Source organism: Salvelinus alpinus, chromosome 3 (genome assembly GCF_045679555.1).
Source record: "Salvelinus alpinus chromosome 3, SLU_Salpinus.1, whole genome shotgun sequence".
NCBI classification, from domain to species: domain Eukaryota; kingdom Metazoa; phylum Chordata; class Actinopteri; order Salmoniformes; family Salmonidae; genus Salvelinus; species Salvelinus alpinus.
Genome location: NC_092088.1, coordinates 64,324,488 through 64,350,588, shown reverse-complemented (window position 1 = coordinate 64,350,588; position 26,101 = coordinate 64,324,488). Strand labels below are relative to the sequence as shown.

At 42.9% G+C, this 26,101-nt stretch overlaps 1 protein-coding gene across 14 annotated transcripts in view; it reads right to left on the bottom strand.

Moving 5' to 3' along the window:
* Positions 1-26,101, bottom strand: part of LOC139571118 (dystonin-like) — a 187,182-nt gene that overhangs the window by 79,393 nt on the left and 81,688 nt on the right. For 13 of the 14 annotated variants that reach the window (XM_071393687.1, XM_071393688.1, XM_071393691.1 and 10 more), the window contains 19 exons: positions 24,420-24,513; positions 24,019-24,173; positions 23,409-23,874; positions 23,204-23,332; positions 22,956-23,033; positions 22,679-22,840; positions 21,646-21,750; positions 21,255-21,350; positions 21,041-21,166; positions 20,650-20,802; positions 19,873-20,154; positions 19,422-19,605; positions 16,863-17,020; positions 14,630-14,808; positions 14,266-14,404; positions 13,884-14,077; positions 13,470-13,716; positions 13,269-13,376; positions 13,085-13,183 (listed from right to left, as the gene is read on the bottom strand). In XM_071393687.1, coding sequence (XP_071249788.1) covers positions 13,085-13,183; positions 13,269-13,376; positions 13,470-13,716; positions 13,884-14,077; positions 14,266-14,404; positions 14,630-14,808; positions 16,863-17,020; positions 19,422-19,605; positions 19,873-20,154; positions 20,650-20,802; positions 21,041-21,166; positions 21,255-21,350; positions 21,646-21,750; positions 22,679-22,840; positions 22,956-23,033; positions 23,204-23,332; positions 23,409-23,874; positions 24,019-24,173; positions 24,420-24,513 — 3,154 coding nt within the window. Of the gene's footprint in view, positions 1-13,084; positions 13,184-13,268; positions 13,377-13,469; positions 13,717-13,883; positions 14,078-14,265; positions 14,405-14,629; positions 14,809-16,862; positions 17,021-19,421; positions 19,606-19,872; positions 20,155-20,649; positions 20,803-21,040; positions 21,167-21,254; positions 21,351-21,645; positions 21,751-22,678; positions 22,841-22,955; positions 23,034-23,203; positions 23,333-23,408; positions 23,875-24,018; positions 24,174-24,419; positions 24,514-24,696; positions 24,951-26,101 lie in introns of those variants that run through there. The other variant, XM_071393696.1, reaches the window with a different exon arrangement.

Below are 26,101 nucleotides of genomic sequence, written 5' to 3'. Positions count from 1 at the left end.
CAAATGTGACGATAGGTCCATAAATATTGGAAAGACGACTTAGCCCCAACACTAAGAACCTTTGTCGTCTCCAGTAGTCTGAGCCCGGTGTGGCCGTCATAGACACCCTTTTCCAGGGCATCCATGAATGAGATTTTCCTCTTCGTCTTTGGGCAGGTGAGGCTTTTGGGGTAAGACTTCTCATCTTTCAGGAATGAGGCAATGGCTTTGTCAACCAGGAAACTCTGAACAGCCTCATCCAGTGAGATTCTATCATGAGTCTCTGGGTTAATCAGTCCTCCAGTCAGGAGCTGGAATTCCAGGCATCGAAGGCCCACGTCTTTGGGGAACAGGTTCTCCTGAATGGCCTGAGCTACACTCAAGGTCTTTGCTGTCTGGGGATGGATGATGCCATAGTAGGCTTGCTCACACTGTTGGAGCTGGCGGGCAAACGTCTCGTCTAGGAGACCTCTACGTAGAGCCTCGGTGACTGTGGCTTTCTCCCCAGAAGCAGGGTCACAGATGCCCCCGGTGCAAGCCTGGGCCTCCAGCAGCCTCAGTGCAGTGAGTCTATCGATAAGGCCCTGCTGATGTCCCTGGAGAATGGTCACCCTTCTCTTCTGAGTGACATCCCACAGACCAGCCAACGGGCTGTTAGCGTCCGGAACAACTACCATTCTTGAAAGGATAAGGTCTGCCAGCTCATAGACGCTGATGAGCCCACTCCGATAACTTACCAGTTCTGTAATTTCAAGGAACTTCAGATCTAAGGCAGTTTCGATGCAAAGCTGCCGTCCACTTTTGAGATCTGTGATGACGTGTAAAGGGCTTTCGTTGACATCGACAGTGGACTTTTCCTGCCATTCACTGTCCTGCTGAGACAGAAACAGGTAGGTCAACTTATCGATGTGGTTGCCCTTAAAGGCTTGGTATGTGGACATTTCCATACCAGAAGCACTGTTGATGACTGATACTCTGTGACAACTGGAGAAGGAAAAACTGGAGAGATTCTTCTCGCCAAAAGGCAGGAGATAGACACCACCATCTGTGTCATACAAACAAGTTTTCAGCAGTTCACAGTAGTAGGCCTTCTGTCCTGAATCAGGTTTGTGGAAGCCTTTGGGGTTGCTGACTGGGTCGTACAGACTCTGTAGGGTAGCTTTGTTCAAGAGACCCTGATCAACAGCCATGTTAAGGGGCACCCTAACACCAATCACTGGGTGAACTAATCCTCCAGTGGCTATCTGGGCCTCAATGATCTTCTTTCCTTTGAGCCTGTCAACAATCCTTTCCTCCATGGCCTGAAATACAGACAATGTTTTACTGCCATGGACATAACCAGTGACTGCTTTTTCAGCATCCATCAGTTTGTCTTTCAGATCTAACCCAACAACGCCGTTCTCCAGAGCAGCTTGAACTGAGAGAGTTTGTCCAGTTAAAGGATCTATAACACAGCCAGTTGCAGCCTGTGCCTCCATATACTCAATAGCATATGTCTTAGCTAAAAGGCCTTTCTCTGCAGCCTCCAAGAAGGATATCTTTTTCTTGCTCGACTCCAAGTAGATTCCGGCAATAGCAGTGGGTTTGCCGATGAACTGAACGAGTGATGATTGGACCTCTTCTAATGTGACAAGGCCAGTTTCTAATTTCTGCAAGGTTTCTCTATCCAAAAACTTTGTTTTGATCAACTTCCTGATACTGATACTGCCTCTGTGTCCTTGGAGCTTTGGGGAAAAAGGACGGGTTGTTGTCTCACTCTGCTTCAAACTACTTTCTTTTGACATAGAGGCAAAATGAGATGCATTGGATGACATGTCTTTGACATTATATGAGCTTGTGTTAGTGATGCTTGTAACACTTGGACTTATCCCTGCCTGACCATCCAGAGACACTAACTTTTTTGTTATTGCCATCGCTTCCGTTTTTTGACTTTGGTTCTTAGCAATCAAATTCTGAGACTGTTTTTGCTGGACTGTTGTAGTCTGCACAGTAGAATAATTTGTTTTCGTAATTGTTTGATTCTGTAAACTGCTTTGATTGCTGACAATTTCCATTTTGCCTCTCTTCACTCTTTGCAGTTTTTCCAGTACTTTGTCTTTCTCCGCTGTTGCTATCTGTTGGCATAAGATGTGAATAATCATTACATATAGAAAATACCTTGAGATCATTTATCCTTGCTTATTGAGTGAAGGAAATGAGCTCAACAAATGAAATATTATTATTATTATTATTAATTTGTCATACAAATATGCATTTCAATTGTGTCTTGTTTATTTTCTACAAATACTATGCACGTTTTAGATGAATGTAAAAAAAATATATATTATAGTCATGGATATATACCTCTGAGGACACTTTTATTTTGATAAGCTCCTCCTCCAGATTGCGGTTTGCCTCTTCATATGATGACACCATTTTCTGTGTTAACAAAAGCTCAGTCTTCAGTTTGGTAACCTCATTGCCTTTGTCACACTTATGATAGGTATGACTTGTAGTCTCCACTTCCTTTAGAGTCCTACATTCAGTCTTAATCGTGACCTCCAGCTTCAAGACCTTTTCCTGAAGACCTCTGACCTCCTTGCCATAGGAAACAACCTGCTCGTTGAGGGATCTTGCTTCCTTTTCCTTTATTCCTAGTTTCTGCTCACTGTCTGTCAACATTTGTTTGAGCTTTGTGATCTCTTTTGAATTTTCCTTATGAATGTTTTGCAGCTGAGTAATGCTAGAGTTAAGCTGCATTTTCGCTTTATCTAATTGAGCAATTTGAGATTTTGCTTTCAGCAGGTCATGGCTAATAGTGGTTCTCTCATTTTGCACTTGCTCCATTTTAATACAAACCTTGTCTAATTGTTGTTGAGCTTCCTGCTTTAATTTCAAAGTGCTCTCATTGAATGTTTTGGTTTGACTTGTAGTCTCCACTTCCTTTAGAGTCCTACATTCAGTCTTAATCGTGACCTCCAGCTTCAAGACCTTTTCCTGAAGACCTCTGACCTCCTTGCCATAGGAAACAACCTGCTCGTTGAGGGATCTTGCTTCCTTTTCCTTTACTCTTAGTTTCTGCTCACTGTCTGTCAACATGTGTTTGAGCTTTGTGACCTCTTTTGAGTTTTCCTTATGAATTTTTTCCAGCTGAGTAATGCTAGAGTTAAGTTGCATTTTCTCTGTTTCTAACTGAGCAATTTGAGATTTTGCTTTCATCAGGTCATGGCTAATAGTAGTTCTCTCATTTTTCACTTGATCCATTTTAATACGTAGCTCATTTATTTGTTGTAGATCATCCTGCTTTAACTTTAAAATGCTCTCATTTAATGTTTTCAACTGTGTAATTTCTTGCTGGAAAAACTTGGTGTTATTCTCTGCTAATTCTGTACTGTGTGAAGGTTCTCTGGATTTCTGCTCCAATTCCAGTTTGATATGAGACTCCTGTAATGCATGCATTTGACTCGTTTCCATCTGCACTAACTGCAGCTGTCTCTCATATCCCTGCTTTTGCAGTTCAAGTTTGCTTTTCAAGTCCTCCAGCATCCCCTTACAGTTCTCAAGTTGGTCTTCCAGCTTCTGGGACTTCAGCAGCAGGGCTGAACTTTCTGTTTGTTTTCGCTTTACCTCCTTTTGGGCTTGTTCCAGCTTTCCCTTGAGAATGGTGAGGTCAGATGCCAACGAAAGGGTTTTCTCTTTGGCTGCGCTTCTCTCCCTCTGAAGGACAATGATTTCCTGTTTGAAACTTGATGAAGATTTGTCAGAGCTGGCGGTGATTTCTTTTATTTTCAATCTACTCTTCTGAATATCTGCCTCGAACTCTTTGACTTTAGACTGGCTGATTTTCCCTTCCTGGGTCACTTTAATTAATTCATCTTTTGTTCTTCTCAAGACAGAAATCCTCTCTTCGAGTTCTGCTTCCAAGGTAACAAGTTTTTGGTCAGCAATTATCTTGTCCTGTTGAAGGGCACTAGTTTCCTGCTTCATATTCACTGTCATTTCCTCCAACATCTGCTGACAGTTCTCAAGTTCGTCTTCCAGCTTCTGGGACTTCAGCTGCAGCGCTGAACATTCTGTTTGCTTTTGCTTGACCTCCTTTTGAGCTTGATACAGCTTTCCTTTGAGCATGGTGAGATCAGATGCCAATGAAAGGGTTTTCTCTTGGGCTGCGCTTCTCTCCCTCTGAAGGACAGTAATTTCCTGTTTGAAAGTTAATGAGGATTTGTCAGAGCTGGCAGTCATTTCTTTCATTTTCAACCTACTCTTCTGAAGATCTGCTTCAAACTCTTTGACTTTAGACTGGCTGATTTTCCCTTCCTGGGTCACTTTAATTAATTCATCTTTTGTTCTTCTCAGGGCAGAATTCCTCTCTTCGAGTTCTGCTTCCAAGGTAACCAGTTTTTGTGCAGCTACTGTCTGGTGCTTTTGAAGGGCACTAGTTTCCTGCTTCACATTCAGAGTATTATCCTCCAGCAGCCGCTGACAGTTCTCAAGTTGGTCTTCCAGCTTCTGGGACTTCAGCTGCAGCGCTAAACTTTCCGTTTGCTTTCGCTTGACCTCCTTTTGGGCTTGATCCAGCTTTCCTTTCAGCATGGTGAGGTCAGATGCCAATGAAAGGGTTTTCTCTTGGGCTGCGCTTCTCTCCCTCTGAAGGACAATGATTTCCTGTTTGAACGTTAATGAGGATTTGTCAGAGCTGGCAGTGATTTCTTTAACTTTCAACCTACTCTTCTGAAGATCTGCCTCGAACTCTTTGACTTTAGACTGGCTGAATTTCCCTTCCTGGGTCACTTTAATTAATTCATCTTTTGTTTTTCTCAGGGCAGAACTCATCTCCTTGAGTTCAGCTCCCAAAGAAACCAGTTTTTGGTGAGCCATTGTCTTGTCCTTTTGAAGGGCACTAGTTTCCTGCGTCACATTCACTGTCTTTTCCTCCAGCATCCGCTGACAGTTCTCAAGTTGATCTTCCAGCTTCTGGGACCTCAGCTGGAGTGCTGAACTTTCCGTTTGCTTTCGCTTTACCTCCTCTTCGGCTTCTTCCAGCTTTCCTTTAAGCATGGTGAGGTCAGACGACAATGAAAGGGTTTTCTCTTGGGCTGCGCTTCTCTCCCTCTGAAGGATAATGATTTCCTGTTTGAAAGTTGATGAGGATTTGTCAGAGCTGGCAGTGATTTCTTTCATTTTCAACCTACTCTTCTGAAGATCTGCCTCGAACTCTTTGACTTTAGACTGGCTGAATTTCCCTTCTTGGGTCACTTTAATTAATTCATCTTTTGTTCTTCTTAGGGCAGAACTCATCTCCTTGAGTTCTGCTACCAAAGTAACCAGTTTTTGGTGAGCCATTGTCTTGTCCTTTTGAAGGGCACTAGTTTCCTGCTTCACATTCACTGTCTTTTCCTCCAGCATCCGCTGACAGTTCTCAAGTTGATCTTCCAGCTTTTGGGACCTCAGCTGGAGTGCTGAACTTTCCATTTGCTTTCGCTTTACCTCCTCTTCGGCTTCCTCCAGCTTTCCCTTGAGCATGGTGAGGTCAGATGCCATTGAAAGGGTTTTCTCTTGGGCTGTGCTTCTCTCCCTCTGAAGAACATTTATTTCCTGTTTGAAACTTAATGAGGATTTGTCAGAGCTGGCAGTGATTTCTTTCACTTTCAACTTACTCTTCTGAAGATCTGCCTCAAACTCTTTGACTTTAGACTGGCTGATTTTCCCTTCATGGGTCACTTTAATTAATTCATCTTTTGTTTTTCTCAGGGCAGAACTCATCTCCTTGAGTTCTGCTACCAAAGAAACCAGTTTTTGGTGAGCCATTGTCTTGTCCTGTTGAAGGGCACTAGTTTCCTGCGTCACATTCACGGTCTTTTCCTCCAGCATGCGCTGACAGTTCTCAAGTTGATCTTCCAGCTTCTGGGACCTCAGCTGCAGGGCTGAACTTTCCGTTTGCTTTCGCTTGACCTCCTCTTCGGCTTCTTCCAGCTTTCCCTTGAGCATGGTGAGGTCAGATGCTAATGAAAGGGTTTTCTCTTGGGCTGTGCTTCTCTCCCTCTGAAGGACAATGATTTCCTGTTTGAAACTTAATGAAGATTTGTCAGAGCTGGCAGTGATTTCTTTCATTTTCAATCTACTCTTCTGAAGATCTGCCTCAAACTCTTTGACTTTAGACTGGCTGATTTTCCCTTCATGGGTCACTTTAATTAATTCATCTTTTGTTCTTCTCAGGGCAGAACTCATCTCCTTGAGTTCTGCTACCAAAGAAACCAGTTTTTGGTCAGCCATTGTCTTGTCCTTATGAAGGGCACTGGTTTCCTGCTTCATATTCACTGTCTTTTCCTCCAGTATCCGCTGACAGTTCTCAAGTTGGTCTTCCAGTTTCTGGGACTTCAGCAGCAGGGCTGAACTTTCTGTTTGCTTTCGCTTGATCTCCTCTTCGGCTTCTTCCAGCTTTCCTTTCAGCATGGTGAGGTCAGACGCCAACGAAAGGGTTTTCTCTTGGGCTGCGCTTCTCTCCATCTGAAGGACATTGATTTCCTGTTTGAAAGTTGATGAGGATTTGTCAGAGCTGGCAGTCATTTCTTTCATTTTCAACATACTCTTCTGAAGGTCTGCTTCACACTTTTTGATTTTAGACTGGCTGATTTTCCCTTCCTGGGTCACTTTAATTACTTCATCTTTTGTTCTTCTCAGGGCAGAATTCCTCTCCTCAAGTTCTGCTTCCAAGGTAACCCGTTTTTGGTGAGCCATTGCCTTGTCCTTTTGAAGGGCACTAGTTTCCTGCTTCATATTCACTGTCTTTTCCTCCAGCATCTGCTTACAGTTCTCAAGTTCGTGCTCTAGCTTCTGGGACCTCAGCTGGAATGCTGAACTTTCCGTTTGCTTTTGCTTGACCTCCTTTTGGGCTTGTTCCAGCTTTCCCTGGAGCATGGTGAGGTCAGATGCCAACGAAAGGGTTCTCTCTTGGGCTGCGCTTCTCTCCCTCTGAAGGACAGTGATTTCCTGTTTAAAACTTGATGAGGATTTGTCAGAGCTGGCAGTCATTTCTTTCATTTTCAACCTACTCTTCTGAATATCTGCCTCGAACTCTTTGACTTTAGACTGGCTGATTTTCCCTTCCTGGGTCACTTTCATTAATTCATAGTTTGTTTTTCTCAGGGCAGAATTTAACTCCTCAAGTTCTGCTTCCAAGGTAACCAGTTTTTGGTGAGCCATTGTCTTGTCCTTTTGAAGGGCACTGGTTTCCTGCGTCACATTCACTGTCTTTTCCTCCAGCATCCGCTGGCAGTTCTCAAGTTGATCTTCCAGCTTCTGGGACTTCAGCCGCAGGGCTGAACTTTCCGTTTGCTTTCGCTTGACCTCCTTTTCGGCTTCCTCCAGCTTTCCCTTGAGCATGGTGAGGTCAGATGCCAACGAAAGGGTTTTCTCTTGGGCTGCGCTTCTCTCCCTCTGAAGAACATTGATTTCCTGTTTGAAACTTGATGAGGATTTGTCAGAGCTGGCGGTGATTTCTTTTATTGTCAGCATACTCTTCTGAAGATCTACCTCAAACTTTTTGACTTTAGACTGGCTGATTTTCCCTTCCTGGGTCACTTTAATTAATTCATCATTTGTTCTTCTCAGGGCAGAATTCCTTTCCTTGAGTTCTGCTTCCAAGGTAACCCGTTTTTGGTCAGCCATTGCCTTGTCCTTTTGAAGGGCACTAGTTTCCTGCTTCATATTCACTGTCTTTTCCTCCAGCATCTGCTGACAGTTCTCAAGTTGGTCTTCCAGCTTCTGGAACCTCAGCTGGAGGGATGAACTTTCCGTTTGCTTTTGCTTGATCTCCTGTTGGGCTTGTTCCAGCTTTGCCTTGAGCATGGTGAGATCAGACACCAACGAAAGGGTTTTCTCTTGGGCTGCGCTTCTCTCCCTCTGAAGGACATTGATTTCCTGTTTGAAACTTGATGAGGATTTGTCAGAGCTGGCGGTGATTTCTTTTATTGTCAGCATACTCTTCTGAAGATCTGCCTCAAACTTTTTGACTTTAGACTGGCTGATTTTCCCTTCCTGGGTCACTTTAATTAATTCATCATTTGTTCTTCTCAGGGCAGAATTCCTCTCCTCGAGTTCTGCTTCCAAGGTAACCCGTTTTTGGTCAGCCATTGCCTTGTCCTTTTGAAGGGCACTAGATTCCTGCTTCATATTCACTGTCTTTTCCTCCAGCATCTGCTGACAGTTCTCAAGTTGGTCTTCCAGCTTCTGGAACCTCAGATGGAGGGATGAACTTTCCGTTTGCTTTTGCTTGCTCTCCTGTTGGGCTTGTTCCAGCTTTGCCTTGAGCATGGTGAGATCAGACACCAACGAAAGGGTTTTCTCTTGGGCTGCGCTTCTCTCCCTCTGAAGGACATTGATTTCCTGTTTGAAACTTGATGAGGATTTGTCAGAGCTGGCGGTGATTTCTTTTATTGTCAGCATACTCTTCTGAAGATCTGCCTCAAACTTTTTGACTTTAGACTGGCTGATTTTCCCTTCCTGGGTCACTTTAATTAATTCATCATTTGTTCTTCTCAGGGCAGAATTCCTCTCCTCGAGTTCTGCTTCCAAGGTAACCCGTTTTTGGTCAGCCATTGCCTTGTCCTTTTGAAGGGCACTAGTTTCCTGCTTCATATTCAATGTCTTTTCCTCCAGCATCTGCTGACAGTTCTCAAGTTGGTCTTCCAGCTTCTGGAACCTCAGCTGGAGGGATGAACTTTCCGTTTGCTTTTGCTTGCTCTCCTGTTGGGCTTGTTCCAGCTTTGCCTTGAGCATGGTGAGATCAGACACCAACGAAAGGGTTTTCTCTTGGGCTGCGCTTCTCTCCCTCTGAAGGACATTGATTTCCTGTTTGAAACTTGATGAGGATTTGTCAGAGCTGGCGGTGATTTCTTTTATTGTCAGCATACTCTTCTGAAGATCTGCCTCAAACTTTTTGACTTTAGACTGGCTGATTTTCCCTTCCTGGGTCACTTTAATTAATTCATCATTTGTTCTTCTCAGGGCAGAATTCCTCTCCTCGAGTTCTGCTTCCAAGGTAACCCGTTTTTGGTCAGCCATTGCCTTGTCCTTTTGAAGGGCACTAGTTTCCTGCTTCATATTCAATGTCTTTTCCTCCAGCATCTGCTGACAGTTCTCAAGTTGGTCTTCCAGCTTCTGGAACCTCAGCTGGAGGGATGAACTTTCCGTTTGCTTTTGCTTGCTCTCCTGTTGGGCTTGTTCCAGCTTTGCCTTGAGCATGGTGAGATCAGACACCAACGAAAGGGTTTTCTCTTGGGCTGCACTTCTCTCCCTCTGAAGGATAATGATTTCCTGTTTGAAAGTTAATGAGGATTTGTCAGAGCTGGCAGTGATTTCTTTCATTTTCAACCTACTCTTCTGAAGATCTCCCTCGAACTCTTTGACTTTAGACTGGCTGATTTTCCCTTCCTGGGTCACATTAATTAATTCATAGGTTGTTCTTCTCAGGGCAGAATTTAACTCCTCAAGTTCTGCTTCCAAGGTAACCATTTTCTGGTCAGCTATTGTCTTGTCCTTTTGAAGGGCACTAGTTTCCTGCTTCATATTCACTGTAATTTCCTCCAACATCCTCTTACAGTTCTTAAGTTGGTCTTCCAGCTTCTGAGACTTCAGCAGCAGGGCTGAACTTTCCGTTTGCTTTCGCTTGACCTCCTCTTGGGATTGTTCAAACTTTGCCTTGAGCATGGTGAGGTCAAATTCCAACGAAAGGATTTTCTCTTGGGCTGCGCTTCTCTCCCTCTGAAGAACATTGATTTCCTGTTTGAATGTTGATGAGGATTTGTCAGAGCTGGCAGTGATTTCTTTCATTATCAACCTACTCTTCTGAAGATCTGCATCAAACTCTTTGACTTTAGACTGGCTGATTTTCACTTCCTGGGTCACTTGAATTAATTCCTCTTTTGTTCTTCTCAGGGCAGAACTCATATCTTCAAGTTCTGCTTCCAAGGTAACCAGTTTTTGGTGAGCCATTGTCTTGTCCTCTTGAAGGGCACTAGTTTCCTGCTTCATATTCACTGTCATTTCCTCCACCATCCGCTTACAGTTCTCAAGTTGGTCTTCCAGCATCTGCGACCTCAGCTGCAGGGCTGAACGTTCCGTTTCCTTTTGCTTGACCTCCTTTTGGGATTCTTCCAGCTTTCCCTTGAGCATGGTGAGGTCAGACCCCAACGAAAGGGTTTTCTCTTGGGCTGCGCTTCTCTCCCTCTGAAGGACAATGATTTCCTGTTTGAAACTTGATGAGGATTTGTCAGAGCTGGCAGTGATTTCTTTTATTGTCAACCTACTCTTCTGAAGATCTGCCTCGAACTCTTTGACTTTAGACTGGCTGATTTTCCCTTCCTGGGTCACTTTAATTAATTCATCTTTTGTTCTTCTCAAGGCAGACCTAATTTCCTCGAGTTCTGCTTTCAAGGTAACCAGTTTATGGTCAGCCATTGTCTTGTCTTTTTGAAGGGCAATTATTTCCTGCTTCATATTTGCTGTCATTATTTCATTACTTCCAATGATTCCTTTCATACTCTGCTTGCATTGCAAAAGCTCCCCCTCCAATGCCTTTACTTTAGCCAGATAACTCTGGCCCTCATTTGACTCATTCTGCAGCTCTGCCATTGCCTTCTTCAGTTTGATGTTCAGATCATTCACTTCACCCTTTTGCTCTTGGACTTTCTTATTGGCCAAATTCCTCTCAGTGCCAACAGAGCTAAGCTCAGACTTCAGATTCATGATTTCCTTCTCGTAGTTGTTGAGGTTCAAGCTGATAGCTTTGTTTTTCTGCTGGAGTTCAGCTGTTCTCTTCATCTCCTCGTTGTAGTCCCTCAGTTTGATCTGAAGCTCATGGGACATCTGAGATTTCTTCAGCAGCTCCTCCTCAATGACTTTCACCTGAGATTTGGTGCCATCCACCTGAGACTTTAATATGTTGATTTGCTGGTCTTTGATTTCAGTTTCCATGGTGATCTTCTCGAGTTGAGCTCTCATCTTCTGCCTGTTGACTTCCATCTCCATGTTGACCTTCTTAAGCTCATCTACTTTTTTCTGCAATTGCACAACCACCATTCCACCTTTCTGAAGTTCTGCTTCCAGGTTTTTAGATTTGAGTTGTACATCCTGTTCAGATCTTGTCTTTATGTTGGATTCTTCCTTGGTTTTTTGAAGCTGTTGTTTCCAGTTCTCACTCTCACTTTTCAATGATTTGACCTTTTGTTCAGAGAATGATTTTTCTCGTTGTAATGACTCCACACTGACCTTAAGACTTATGACCTCATTGTCTAATGACACATTCATTCTCGTCAGTTCATTGATCTTGAACATCAACTGGTCTGCCTCAGCCTGTTTGGAGGCCAGCTCTTCCTCTAAACATTGCATCTTGTGACTACTCTCCTGTTCCCTGGAGTTCTTCTGGAGCAGTTTTCCTTGGTTGAGCTTTAACTGTTTTTTCAGGCCTTCAACCTCTGTCATGTGGAAAATAGTTTTCTGTTCCAATAAAGACTTATCCCTCTGGAGAGATTTGATTTGCTCTTGAAAGACATGGATTGATTTTCTCAGCTCTGAAGATTCCTGTCTGAGCTCCTCTGACTTTTGTCTCATGCTGCTTCTATCCGATTCCATGTCCAGCTGAAGTTTCTTCAACCTGGTATTGGCATCGTCCAAAAGCTCTTTGAATTGTTGCGCTTTCTCCTCTGCTATCTTTTTATGCACCAGCACAGAGTTCAGCTCTGACTTAAGCGTCTTGATTTCGGTCTCGGCTGTTTTCCTCGCCATGGCCAGCTCCTCCTGTTTCTGCTGCAGGACTTCTGCCTCCACCTCTACATGGATCGTCTGGATGCTGTTGGTGGAAGAGGAATGTTGCATCCTCTGCAGTGTGCGATTGTGCTCCTCAAGATCCTGGACGTCGCTGTTCTTCCTCTTCAAGTGGTCCTCCAGTTTCTTCCGGGCCAGGGTGCTCTCCTCGATGTTCATCTTCAGCATACGAAGACTCTCCTCAAGAGTAGACCGTTTGGCCTCTGACTGCTGGACCAGCTGTCGTGCGTTACTTAACTCTTGCTCAATGACTGCTTTGCCCTTCACAACCATGTCTAGTTCTGCACAGTACTGCTGAGCCTCATTCTCGGCCTTAGACTTCTGGAGGGTAAGGTCCTCTATGGTACTTTTTTGCATCTTTACCTCTCTCTGTAGACTGGTCAACTGGGTTGTTCTGTCAGCCAATGAGGTCTCCAGTTCTTGTACCTGCTGCTGAAGCTGTCCAATCACCTCCTCCCCTGCTACCTTTTGGAGCTCCCAGCTCTCTGTCCAGGTGAGGTACTCTGTCTTTTCTGATTCTTTCCTATTCTACAATGCAAAAAAGAACAAGTCATGCACTACCTCATACTTAAAAGGAAAACTCCACTCAAAACACTGTTTTGGTAGTTGTTTCATTAGTCCATTGTTGATATATTCCCAAAATGTTTTGCATGTCAGCAATCAAGTTTTCAAGATATGTAACTTTCAAAATACAGAAATATGGCCTGTATGATGCATGTTGCAGTGTGTAACATTTTTGTATTTTGTAAGTTACATATCTTGAAAACTTGATCGCTGACATGAAGATGGGTCTTTGGGTGGAGTTTTCCTTTAACATTGAAATAAAGTGAAAGTTGTGTTTATGGTATGGTTATTCTAACATGCTTACCAAAGTAAGGATTGTTGCAGTGTTGTTAATTGTCCCAAAGAAATGCCACCACGAGAGTATGTTTCAGATTCAATGAGAGAGAGAGGAGACAGCTTCTTCCTCCAAAGAGAAGTCACCATCACCAGCAATGATACAAAAGAATGGCTCTTTGTATCAGCATTACAGCTGCGTATGACACCATATCGCATGATTTGTCTTGAACAAAGCAAAACATCTACATTCATCAGCGCTGAATGAATGACACACAGCAGTGAAGAGAAATAAACCCTTTGAGTTGAAGCGTCATATTTATGGCTTTAAAGGTGAGGGTCCTGTTAATTCAATATGGCTGGGAGCAAACCCTCTTAACACAATAATGTGAGGGGGGAAAAAAGGCAGTTCAAAGTATGCACAGCGATTTGCGCATTGTAAATCTAATATTCACCAATCCCCTACCTCTTCGCCTTCTGTTCTCTTCAACGTCTCACTGGCAAACTTTACATACTGCGTCATGGAGGTTACTACGGCCGTGTAGCGAGTTCGGAGGTCCATGAACTGAGGTAGGGGCAGAAAACAAGGGTCACTTTCTTTAGCACACACAACACACTCAGCAACTAGTTTACTACTGTTCCATTCTAACCTCCTGAACGATGGCATCAGCTGAGTTCTGCATCCTCCGTCTCTTGAGCGGGGACTTGTGCTGTGAGTCAACCATTGCTCTGTAGGTCATCAGCTGTAGCTCATAATCCTGACAACAGATTAGGGAATATTACGCTGGTGTTCAAGTGCTCTTCATGCAGACATATCATATCAGGTCAAAACTGTTACAGAGATAACTTACTTTAGCGCCAGATGAGTACTGCTCTGAGTACTTTTGGCATTCATCAATTCTGCTCTGCTTATGTTCCATTTCTGCAACAAGGACCTTCTGTTGGTTGAGCAGCTCAGCAAGCGCCTTGCTGTCCTCTGGCTGGTTCTCCTGGGTCTTGAGCTGAGCAGTCTCCATCTCTCTGACCCAGTCATTTAGACTGCTGTAGGAGTCTTTGTAGTACTTCAGAGATTTACTGATGCCCTCCAGGTCCCGAAGTCTGAAGCAGATATCATAAAGAGTATCTTGCCTTAGTATCCGTAAAAGGTCATATTTTACATTCCGCTTATTCACATACAGTGAACAATAAGTGTTTCTCACTACTCTTTACTGGTGTATGGAATTAAATCTGTCCCTAAACATTTGAGTTGACCTGAAAACACTAACCTGCTGTCAATTTGGGTGTGGACATTGTGCCACCTCTCTCCCAGCTGGTCAGCCTTCTCCTTGTGCCAGTCCAGGTCAAAGTCCCGCTCGTTGTGAGCCTTGAACATGTGGTCACTGATTCCACGGGCCTTTTGCAGCCCATCCTCCAGGTCATGGAAGACCTCCCGCTGTTCGTCAATCTCTGAGCGCCATTGCTAAAATAAAGTAGAGGAAAGACATGGCTCAACATCAATCATAGCATGATAGTGGCTCTCGAGGACTGGGTTCCACAAAATAAGAATTTAACTCCAGCAATCATTTTGCCAACCATACAGAGAAAACCAAAAGATTGAATAGGATATATTGCCATTTTAAATGTTAAACTACTACTGAGGGAGCTTACCTTGAGTGTGCTGATGACTGTGTCAATGGACTTCAGGTCAGAGTTCACAGCGTCTTCCTCAGAAAGTTTGGCCTCAAAGAGCTTCACTAGAGCCTCTGCATTCTGGCTGTGCCTCACCACCAAGCTCACCGTCTTCAGCCTGCAGAGACACCATAGAGACAGTGTAACGTTATCTATATCAACATTTTGCAGTGCATCTATGAAGTCCTTATAAAGGGTTTATGAAGGCTTCATGAAGACTTTAAAGTTGCATTTAAAGTGGGACCATAAAACCGAATTGCAAATGCCTTGTTGATTTTGAATGTGCTGAGGATATTCTAGCCCTGTACTGAGGAGGGCCATAACAGTGTCTGTGCCCACTTACTTCTCCAGGTAGATGGAGGACATGGAGTAAACCTGGCTCATGCTCTGGATGAGGACGTTGAGGTCAGAGGAGAGGGCGGGTACAGAGGGAGAGGCCGTGGCCTGTCTGAGGAATGTCTCACACTTCTCCTTCATGTTCTCCAGATCTTCCATTAGCTGATCCAGCTCTGCCTTCTTCTTCTGCAAGGGACGAATTTGGAGGAGTTAAGTCAATATGAATAGATCACACCTGGGTCAAATACATACAGTACAGTACATTAAACACTTCACAATTTAGGTGTACTTGGTTTGTCTTGAAGTTCACACTCGTGATATTATTCTATTGGTCTCATTGTACCTGGAAAAGTAAATCAAGCACAGATGTATTTGACATAATGTATTTGACCCATGTCTTGAAAAAATATGATGAATAGATGTGTAAGACAGAGAGATACATTCTGAATAGTGAGTTGTAATATGACAGAGTAATGATACAGTCTGAATAGTGAGTTGTAATATGACAGAGTAATGATACATTCTGAATAGTGAGTTGTAATATGACAGAGTAATGATACAGTCTGAATAGTGAGTTTTAATATGACAGAGTAATGATACAGTCTGGTTAGTGAGTTGTAATATGACAGAGTAATGATACAGTCTGGTTAGTGAGTTGTAATATGACAGAGTAATGATACAGTCTGAATAGTGAGTTGTAATATGACAGAGTAATGATACAGTCTGAATAGTGAGTTGTAATATGACAGAGTAATGATACAGTCTGAATAGTGAGTTGTAATATGACAGAGTAATGATACAGTCTGAATAGTGAGTTGTAATATGACAGAGTAATGATACAGTCTGAATAGTGAGTTGTAATATGACAGAGTAATGATACAGTCTGAATAGTGAGTTGTAATATGACAGAGTAATGATACAGTCTGAATAGTGAGTTGTAATATGACAGAGTAATGATACAGTCTGAATAGTGAGTTGTAATATGACAGAGTAATGATACAGTCTGAATAGTGAGTTGTAATATGACAGAGTAATGATACAGTCTGAATAGTGAGTTGTAATATGACAGAGTAATGATACAGTCTGAATAGTGAGTTGTAATATGACAGAGTAATGATACAGTCTGGTTAGTGAGTTGTAATATGACAGAGTAATGATACAGTCTGAATAGTGAGTTGTAATATGACAGAGTAATGATACAGTCTGAATAGTGAGTTGTAATATGACAGAGTAATGATACAGTCTGAATAGTGAGTTGTAATATGACAGAGTAATGATACAGTCTGAATAGTGAGTTGTAATATGACAGAGTAATGATACAGTCTGAATAGTGAGTTGTAATATGACAGAGTAATGATACAGTCTGAATAGTGAGTTGTAATATGACAGAGTAATGATACAGTCTGAATAGTGAGTTGTAATATGACAGAGTAATGATACATTCTGAATAGTGAGTTGTAATATGACAGAGTAATGATACAGTCTGAATAGTGAGTTGTAATATGACAGAGTAATGATACAGTCTGAATAGTGAGTTGTAATATGACAGAGTAATGATACAGTCTGAATAGTGAGTTGTAATATGACAGAGTAATGATACAGTCTGGTTAGTGAGTTGTAATATGACAGAATAATGATACAGTCTGAATAGTGAGTTGTAATATGACAGAGTAATGATACAGTCTGAATAGTGAGTTGTAATATGACAGAGTAATGATACAGTCTGAATAGTGAGTTGTAATATGACAGAGTAATGATACAGTCTGAATAGTGAGTTGTAATATGACAGAGTAATGATACAGTCTGAATAGTGAGTTGTAATATGACAGAGTAATGATACAGTCTGAATAGTGAGTTGTAATATGACAGAGTAATGATACAGTCTGGTTAGTGAGTTGTAATATGACAGAGTAATGATACAGTCTGGTTAGTGAGTTGTAATATGACAGAGTAATGATACAGTCTGAATAGTGAGTTGTAATATGACAGAGTAATGATACAGTCTGAATAGTGAGTTGTAATATGACAGAGTAATGATACAGTCTGAATAGTGAGTTGTAATATGACAGAGTAATGATACAGTCTGAATAGTGAGTTGTAATATGACAGAGTAATGATACAGTCTGGTTAGTGAGTTGTAATATGACAGAGTAATGATACAGTCTGAATAGTGAGTTGTAATATGACAGAGTAATGATACAGTCTGGTTAGTGAGTTGTAATATGACAGAGTAATGATACCTCTTGCTCTGTGATGCGCAGGATACTCTGCTCCAGGTCGTCTCTGTCCAGTGGGGTGCGGATCTGTCGGATCAGGTGCTCCTCCTGAGCCTCCAGACGCATGCGGAAGTTACGCACCTCAGAGATATACAGGTTGTACACAGACTCCTCATGTTCCTCTGTTCAACACAAAACCATAGAATGAGTAACAACCAAACAACGAGAGGACACCAAGTCTAAGTGTCCAAACACTTGGGATTTTTCTCAGTCACTGGTCTACTGCAAGCTGTGTAACAGTAACATTAGTAAACAATCTAAATGAATATGTACTGTATTCGGAAATTATTTAGACCCCTTCCCCTTTTCCACATTTTGTTACGTTACAGCCTTATTCGAAAATGGATAAAATACCCCAAAATCCTCATCAATCTACACACAATATCTCACAATGACAAAGCAAAAACAGGTATTTATAAATTTTAGCAAATGTATAAAAACAACAGAAATACCTTATTTACATAAGTATTCTGACCCTTCGCTATGAGACTCGAAATTGAGCTCAGGTGCATCCTGTTTCCATTGATCATCCTTAAAATGTTTCTACAACTTGATTGGAGTCCACCTGTGGTAAATTCAATTGATTGGACATGATTTGGAAAGGCACACACCTGTCTATATAATGTCCCACAGTTGACAGTGTATGTCAAAGCAGAAACCAAGCCATGAGGTTGAAGGAATTGTCCGTAGAGCTCCGAGACAGGATTGTGTCGAGGCACAGATCCGGGGAAGGATACCAAAACATTTCTGCAGCATTGAAGGTCCCCAAGAACACAGTGGTCTCCATCATTCTTAAATGGAAGTAGTTTGGAACCACCAAGCCTCTTCCTAGAGCTGGCCACCCGGCCAAACTGAGCAATCGGGGGAGAAGGGCCTTGGTCAGGGAGGTGACCAAGAACCCGACGGTCACTCTGAAAGAGCTCCAGAGTACCTCTGTGGAGATGGGAGAACCTTCCACAAGGACAACCATCTCAGCAGCACTCCACCAATCAGGCCTTGGTAGAGTGGCCAGACAGAAGCCACTTCTCAGTAAAAGACACATGACAGCCTGCTTGGAGTTTGCCAAAAGGCACATAAAGACTTGAAGACCATGAGAAACAAAATGATCTGATCTGATGAAACCAAGATTGAACTCTTTGGCTTGAATGCCAAGCATCATGTCTGGAGGAAACCTGGCACCATCCCTATTGTGAAGCATGGTGGTGGCAGCATCGTGTTTTTCAGCGGCAGGGACTGGGAAACTAGTCAGGATCGAGGGAAAGATGAACGGAGCAAAGTACAGAGATATTCTTGATGAAAACCTGCTCCAGAGCGCTCAGGACCTCAGACTGGGGTGAAGGTTCACCTTCCAACAGGACAACGACCCTAAGCACACAGCCAAGACAACACAGGAGTTGCTTCGGGACAAGTCTCTGAATGTCCTTGAGTGGCCCAGCCAGAGCCCGGACTTGAACCCAATGAAACTACTCTGGAGAGACATGAAAATACCTGTGCAGCAACGCTCCCCATCCAACCTGACAGAACTTGAGAGGATCTTCAGAGAAGAATGGGAGAAACTCCCCAAATACAGGAGTGCCAAGCTTGTAGCGTCATACCCAAGAAGACGCGAGGCTGTAATCGCTGCCAAATGTGCTGCAAAAAGGACTGGGTAAAGGGTCTGAATACTTATGTAAATGTCATATTTCAGTTTTTTATTTGTAATAAATGTGCAGAAATTAAAAAAATCATGGTTTTACTTTGTCATTATGGGGTATTGTGCGTAGATTGATCAGGGGGGAAAACTACTCAATCCATTTTAGAATAAGGCTGTAACGTAACAAAATTTGGAAAAGGTCAAGGGGTCTGAATACTGTATATAATTCAAAACACATCTCTCCCGGACATAGCAGAGAGAGTGTGAAGTGAATGAGTTAATGAATCATGAAAACTACTGTATTAATCTCTGGCACCATTAATCAAATCTGGCACCGTTATTGCAAAGTGTTTACAAACAATCCGCATATTATTAATTAATTATGCTGATTAATTGGTGGGCAATCAAGCAAATCAACACCTCCCTAAAGTCCTCTGCAGGAGATTCTACTACCTGTGGTGACATAAGACCAAGTATCTAAACATACATAATTGCAAGATCAGGGGAAACATATAGGGAAAATGTAGTCACACACCCAGACACACGCATCAGTATGCCCACACACACAAACACACCCTTTCCTACAGTTCTGGCCATGGGGACCCTGGCAGGTTCAAACATAATTCCATGCTTTATGCCTAATAGTTTTAAAGAACCATCCGTCTGCCTCAAGGACTGCTGCCAAAACATGTACCAGCGAGCTCCTGAGTAGAAGTTAGCTAATAGTTTAGCCTTGCTGCAGACTAGCTTAGCTTAGCCTTGCCTTTCTCTGTAGACTAGCTTAGTTTAGCCTTGCCTCTCTCTGCAGACTAGCTTAGCTTAGCCTTGCATCTCTCTGCAGACAAGCTTAACTTTGCCTCTCTCTGCAGACTATCTTAGTTCAGCCTTGCCTCTCTCTGCAGACTTGAGCAGCTCCTCGTAATACTCCTTGCAGGTCAACACCTCCCTCTCTAGCTGGGAACAGTCTGCCATTGTGAACACCTCCGACTCCTCGCTGTCCTCCAGGAAGTCCTCAAAGTGGGACTGCAGGTTGCTAAGGACCTGCTGGTGCTCGCCTGGCAACATGGTCTTAATCTGGGGAGAACAGGGGAAAACACATGAGACAGACCCATACCTGGAAACCTTCTAGAATGTTCTCTGAAAAGGTACAGTCAGCACCAACTATAATGATGAAATGACAGGTAAAGTCGGTGAGTATAGGAAACACTAGGCTTAATAACAGTAATCACTTTCTTTCTTATGAACACCAAAATCAGTAGAAGATGCATAATTATACCTTTATCACTTTAAGTGTTGCTAATGGGGTCTAGAAGTTGATTAAGTAGATAAGTGTAAACGTACTGAGGACACGTTCCAGTTACGGATGGCTCTGACGTCCGCCATCAGGTAGTGCCAGGAGACCACGCTCTTCATGTTGATGTGCGAGTGGTGCCACAGAGTCAGGACATTCTGGTACAGCTGCTCAATTCTGCTGGCCTGGTCCACAGCCTCCTTGTTGGGTGGAGGCACAGTGAAGCAGACAGAGGGCACCATGGCCTCATTGCCAGACGGACTGATCACCTTCCACTTGGCCCGGTGAGAGTTACTGGCCAGGACACACTCATCATCCTTATAGATGGTGATCTAGGAGTGAGACGAAGTGAGACATGACAAATCAAAACGACTACAATTTGACTCTGAAATCCAAATCAACTCAAAGTATCAAACTTTTGATCCGCTATCTAAATAAACATCCCTGGAGTTAACATGGCTAAACATGTTCCTTAGAGACCTCAATTTACATCTTGTTACTACAGAAGATAAGTTTGACAACTCAATGTAAATTATGCGACTTGTGATGAACTACTTGAATGAATAGAAAATGGAGAGTAGCACACAGGGGCGCAACTTTGGTTTTAGAAGTGGGGGGGCACATAATTTGTTTTTATATATATATTTTTTTTTATCCAGTTGGATAAACACTCCAAACAGCCCACCCGACAGCTCGGATGCGTCCGTATGGTCCTATAGCACACCGTTGCCTCGTTTTGTATCACTGCCCCGTCCCCCCCGTCCCCAGTAAAAGTTGCGCCCCTGGTAGCACATACATGTATCTCTAACAAGAGACTCAAATAGCACCTCTATTTGTCGGTAGTCACAGATGGCTTTGACGGGTATGGAAGACCTGATAGGGGTGTCTGGGGTTCTGGGCTTGAGCTGGACGATGGCCTTGGCCTTGCCCACCAACCCAGCCACTGTGCTACGGTACTGGAGGAGCTGCTCCTTCTCATCCTGGGGACAGACAGACCACACCCATGTTCCAGCATCAGTCAAACACACGGGTGGATTATGATACTTCACCAGCTCAGCATAAGCAGAATTCTCTCACAGGGATAGTTAGTTCATGTTTAATGGTGGGGGTATTCATTTGGAACCTCTAGGAATTCATAATTGGATTTCTGACCATGTGAGTCTTTGGGATTGGTCTATGTGTCTCATTTAACAACATAGTTTGGGAATGCCAGCTTACCATGGACTCCTGGATGTGATCCTCCAGCTTGTGTACGCTGCTTGTCCGATCACAGCCATACTTTCTTTGGATGTCACCTTGTAGGCTCTTCAGGTAGTCCATGGACTCTTTGGCATCATTGAAAAACTGTATGGAAGTGAGGAAAGGAGATCAGATTAGCTTTTTGCAACTAGCAGGCCTTCATCCCTTTGTTTGAGGAAAACAGATAACTCACCTCGAAATAGACTGAGTTGTCTTTCAGGTGCTGCTCCACACAAGAGCAGAGCTGTAGAATCCAGCTCCACTGGGTCTGCATGGCTGCTCTATATGCCTAGAGGATTCCACACAGAAACATGTTACAATTAAAAATACCCTATGATGGTTCTTCTAGGAATAAGTTAGTGAAGCAATTGAAATGTTGTGTATGACACTATTGAGCACCAACGCAGGTTTAGCTGAAAATGAGTAATCATATTTATATTTGAATGGACAAATTACCACATTATCTGAGGCATACAATCTAACTGATTTATCATATAAAAAAATATTGGATTTACACTAAAGAAGTTTATATCAGATGGTTATGGAGTGGTTATGTGACATCTGTAAACACAGACAGGGCTTACTTCAATAGTTAGCCTGGCAGGGTGGTTCTCCTGCAGAAGGTTCTCTGCATTATCCTGCACAGACTTGATCACCTTCTCCTTGTCGTCCAACTCTCTCATCAGATCCTACAGAGAGAGAGACAGAGACAGAGAGAGACAGAGACAGAGAGAGACAGAGAGAGACAGAGAGAGAGACAGAGAGAGAGACCGTGACAGAGAGCAAGACAGAGAGAGAGACAGAGAGAGACAGAGACAGAAACAGAGAAAGACAGAGAGAGACAGAGACAGAGAGAGAGACAGAGAGAGAGACCGTGACAGAGAGAGAGACAGAGAAAGAGAGACAGACAGAGAGACAGACAGAGAGAGACAGAGAGAGAGACAGAGACAGACAGAGACAGAGACACAGCGAGAGAGAGAGAGAGAGAGAGAGACCCGAGATGTCACACCGCGTCCTTGGCATCCAACCATTGCCTGAGACCAATCCCTTCCCAATCGGGATACCTACACTATGACTTGGAAGAGGCTCGTATGGCACGCATCTCTAAATACCAGCTTGAACCAAATCCCATTGGATACACATTGAACCGATTCATCTAATTGATTCTAAGATGAATAGGACGTTGGTAATATAGCCATATCCATGTGTTTAAATGGTATGATGTAAGCCCCAAACAAGCCCCTACGACTCATTTCCACCCATACGTTATGTAGCCTTTGTACTTTGTTTTCAGAGAAAACATACCACCCTCAGAAATAAGATTTCCACAAGATATTGTTTCACCAGAAGGAAATGTGTTAATCCCTTTAGGTCAACTGAGTCAAACTCACTTCCTGGTGGGAAGGCTGTACATGCCAGCGGTGGATCCTTGCCAGAAATGCATAGCTCAGATGTTTAGCCTCAAAGTCACCAACAACTGGCTAATAGAATAACTTTCTAAACACACCTATAATGTTAAAGTAATTGTCTACAAGAATGAATAGGAACTGAATAATGATATTATATTCTGTGAGCAAAATATGGAAATACAATGTTCTGAACAGTGTCGGGACTCACAGCGTGGTACTCTCTCTTCTTGGAGATGTTGCCGTTGCGATCGCTCCAGTCGAAAGCGACCTCTTCTTCCTCTTTCTCGTTGAGCCAGATTAGTTCCATGGTGGCCCGCGACACAAAGTCATGCAGGCTCTCCAGGTTCTTCTGACGCTCCCGCGAACATTTCTACAGAAGCCCAGAACCACAGGAAATAGTCAGGTTGTCCATGTTGTATTAAAAATAGTAGAGAAGTAATTATTTTGTTAGTTAGAACTACCAATTATTTTAACAGGAAACGTACCAGTAACTTCCCATACTGATATTCTAAGTTGCCCAGCTTCTCAGAATAACTTAGTTTTTGCGCTTGGGTCATCTGAATCTGAGATAAATAGACATACCATATGTTTTTATTAGTTGACATTTAAAAAACGTTGCAGCATTGAGGGGTTTGCACTCCAAACAAAACAACTGAATGTGATGCACAGAGATATTTCTAAGTTTGTCCAGACAGAAACTTGGCAGAATAGGCGGACTGTTGCTTGTACATACCTCACTAAGTTTGGCTTCTTTAAGGCTCATTTGAAATTCTTCGATGGCTCTGTGAACACTTCTGTGGTTCTCTAAATGTGTTTCCACACTTGGCAAATCGGCTCCCCAATCTCCGTGATCCAATTGCACCTTCAAAGGAAGAGAAAACAATTAGGAATTGGTCTCAAAATGTCTAAATCACAAATATCAAAATGTTGGTCCTCACCTGCATCTCCTCCACCCAGTTGATCAGGTCCTGCACAAAGTTCATGTTGACCTCCTCCTTGGTCATGTTGGGGTCCACTAGCGAGGACTTGCCAAGGGGCTTGCGGATCTGCATGTGTTTGTGGTGTTGGAGGGATCCCGGATCCATGCCCCCTCCTCCGCCCCCCATATAGGCCTGGATTGACCCGGGCTGCATGCCGCCAGGTGTCATTGCGGGGCTCAGGGCAGGGGTGAGGCCCGGGGTAAAGCTGGAGGTGAAGGTGGAACCGGGAGTTCCCAGGCCTCCAGGGGTGAGGGCTGGGGTGAGGCTGGAGTTGTGATTCGATGAAGAGAAGCCTGAGTTGAGACTCTGAGTGATGCCTGAGATCACCATCCTGGTCTGTTGGGTGGTCAGGGTGCGTCCTTGACTGTACACAGAGGAACACTCTGCCCTCAGCCCCAGCAGGTCGTCACGGAGCTTGGATACCCTGGATCATACACACAACACATGATGATATGTTTAGAAATAGAGTTGAATGATTTTTTTTATCAGTTTAATGAAGATTTCACAACAAATGTTATGTTTATTTATATGTGTTGCATGGCATTTAGAGAAAGCAGTGAGTTTGCACCTTTGAACAAGCCGATCGGAGCAGTAGAACTTCCCGTCCAGTAGAATCTGGATGTCAACCACCTGCTGTCTCAGGTGGTTCTCACATTCCAGAAGGTACCCAGAGACCTCTGCTTCGTTCTGGAACTGGACCCCAGACTCTAGTCTCTTAGCATCCTGAGAAAAAATGAAAATGTCCAAACAGTTGGTGATGTACTTTTCTATTACAAAGTTCAATAACAATAATGATGTAAAAAAAATAGACACAAAATTTGCCTCATCAAATAAACATCAGTAAAAGCAGGACCTGGAGAATTCTGTGCTTTTGTTGTGAATATGCTGTTCCAATTTTTATTTTATTTTTTATATTTAACCTTTATTTAACTAGGCCAGCCAGTTAAGAACAAATTCTTATGTACTTACAGACTGCAGGGCAGTTCGTGCTAACGCTAGTTTGTCCTCTCCAGTGACACAGTCCCGCTGGACTCTGGTTGCAATCTGCTGCAACATTTCAAGCCTAAAAGAAAAAATACAATAATTGACATTCATATTAAAGATGTCATTTTACAGAATAAACAACAAAGGTGTGGCACTACAATGGCATCAGTTCCATTTGAAAATCCCATCTGCAGAAAATACATCTACAAACAAACAAACAAGAAAAGCTTGGACAGCCCTGACTTCTAATAGTTAACATCACCTTGATCCATCCACAGAGTTGTTATTGAGAAACATTGGAAAGACGGCAGTGCTGGAGAGCAGCGGCTCTATGGCTGGTCCTGAGAGAGTGCTGTTGCTCACAGACGAGACAGTGCTGTATCCCATGTTGTATGCCATGTTGTTGTGCATGCTAGAAGACTATAGGACTATACTGAGCCACTCAGAGAATCACACTAGCTAGCTAATTTCGCTTCCATCTGAAATAGGAACTCCAGCACAGACATACACACACTCACAGGTCCAACTGACACAAAGTGTTTTCTTCTCCCCCTTTTATAGGCCCATCCTTGTACTCATGCAACGAGGTGAAGAGACAATAAAATAGAACCCACACCTTAAAGAACATGTTGCCCTAGGCCATAGAAGCTCATGGCATTATTTGTACAATTCATTACAGGTTCAGACAGTAACAGTCAGGGTTGGGTAGGTTACTTTCTAAATGTAATCCGTTACAGTTACTAGGTAACTTTCCAAAATTGTAATCAGTGACGTAACTTTGGATAACTCAAACTCAGTAAGGTAATCTGATTACTTTCAGTTACTTTTAGATTACCTTCCCCTTAAGAGGCGTTAGAAGAAGACAAAAATGTATATTACAAATCAATGTTTACATAGCTGGTCATAAATGGATGTTGCATTTGCTTTATGGGTTGGTTATGTAGGCTTCTTCTAACCCATTGCTTTATACAACTGATTCTCATTTGATTAGGCTATATCTTTACATTAAAAACAAAGTTTGTCAGATTTCCAGTCATTCCAATTAATTTAATACCCCTTGAGTAATAGATCTTGGTAATATAGATTAGCCAAATTGTTTTACCTGAGCATAACCCAAAAACTAAGGACTTATTAGCCAACTCTGTTGTTTATGATGTTGTTGTCATGGAGGAGTGATTGTACTCATTGCTTCAGGTCGAAAAATAAATGTTGCTCTCATGGAATGGCATGCTTTGAGCACTACCGAAAAGTGCTATTTGCATGTGAAAAATGTATGCCATGTTCTGCATGCTATAGGACTATTGTTTACGTTTTTGTAGGTGACACTTTGATATCTCGATAATTTACAGCTGTTTAAGTCTATCAAAAGTATGCCAATTTGAGCATGTGTCCGTGAGGCCTATGCAATTTTTTTTATCAACACAAATTTAATTGAGCAATAACATGGTCTTCTTAAATGAAACTATTTTTTGACAGTATGGAGCACAATGCCACGGAGGAGTTTAGAAGGGAGGAACTCCCTCAAACTTTTCTTCCATAGGCTGGGATCCACACTATGCAGCTGTTGCAAGAGTGAATTTTCACTGTCTGTCCACTGGTCGCAAAAACAATGATTGATAAGCAGCTTAAACTTCTTCAATTCAACCATTATTGGGTTAAAATACAAA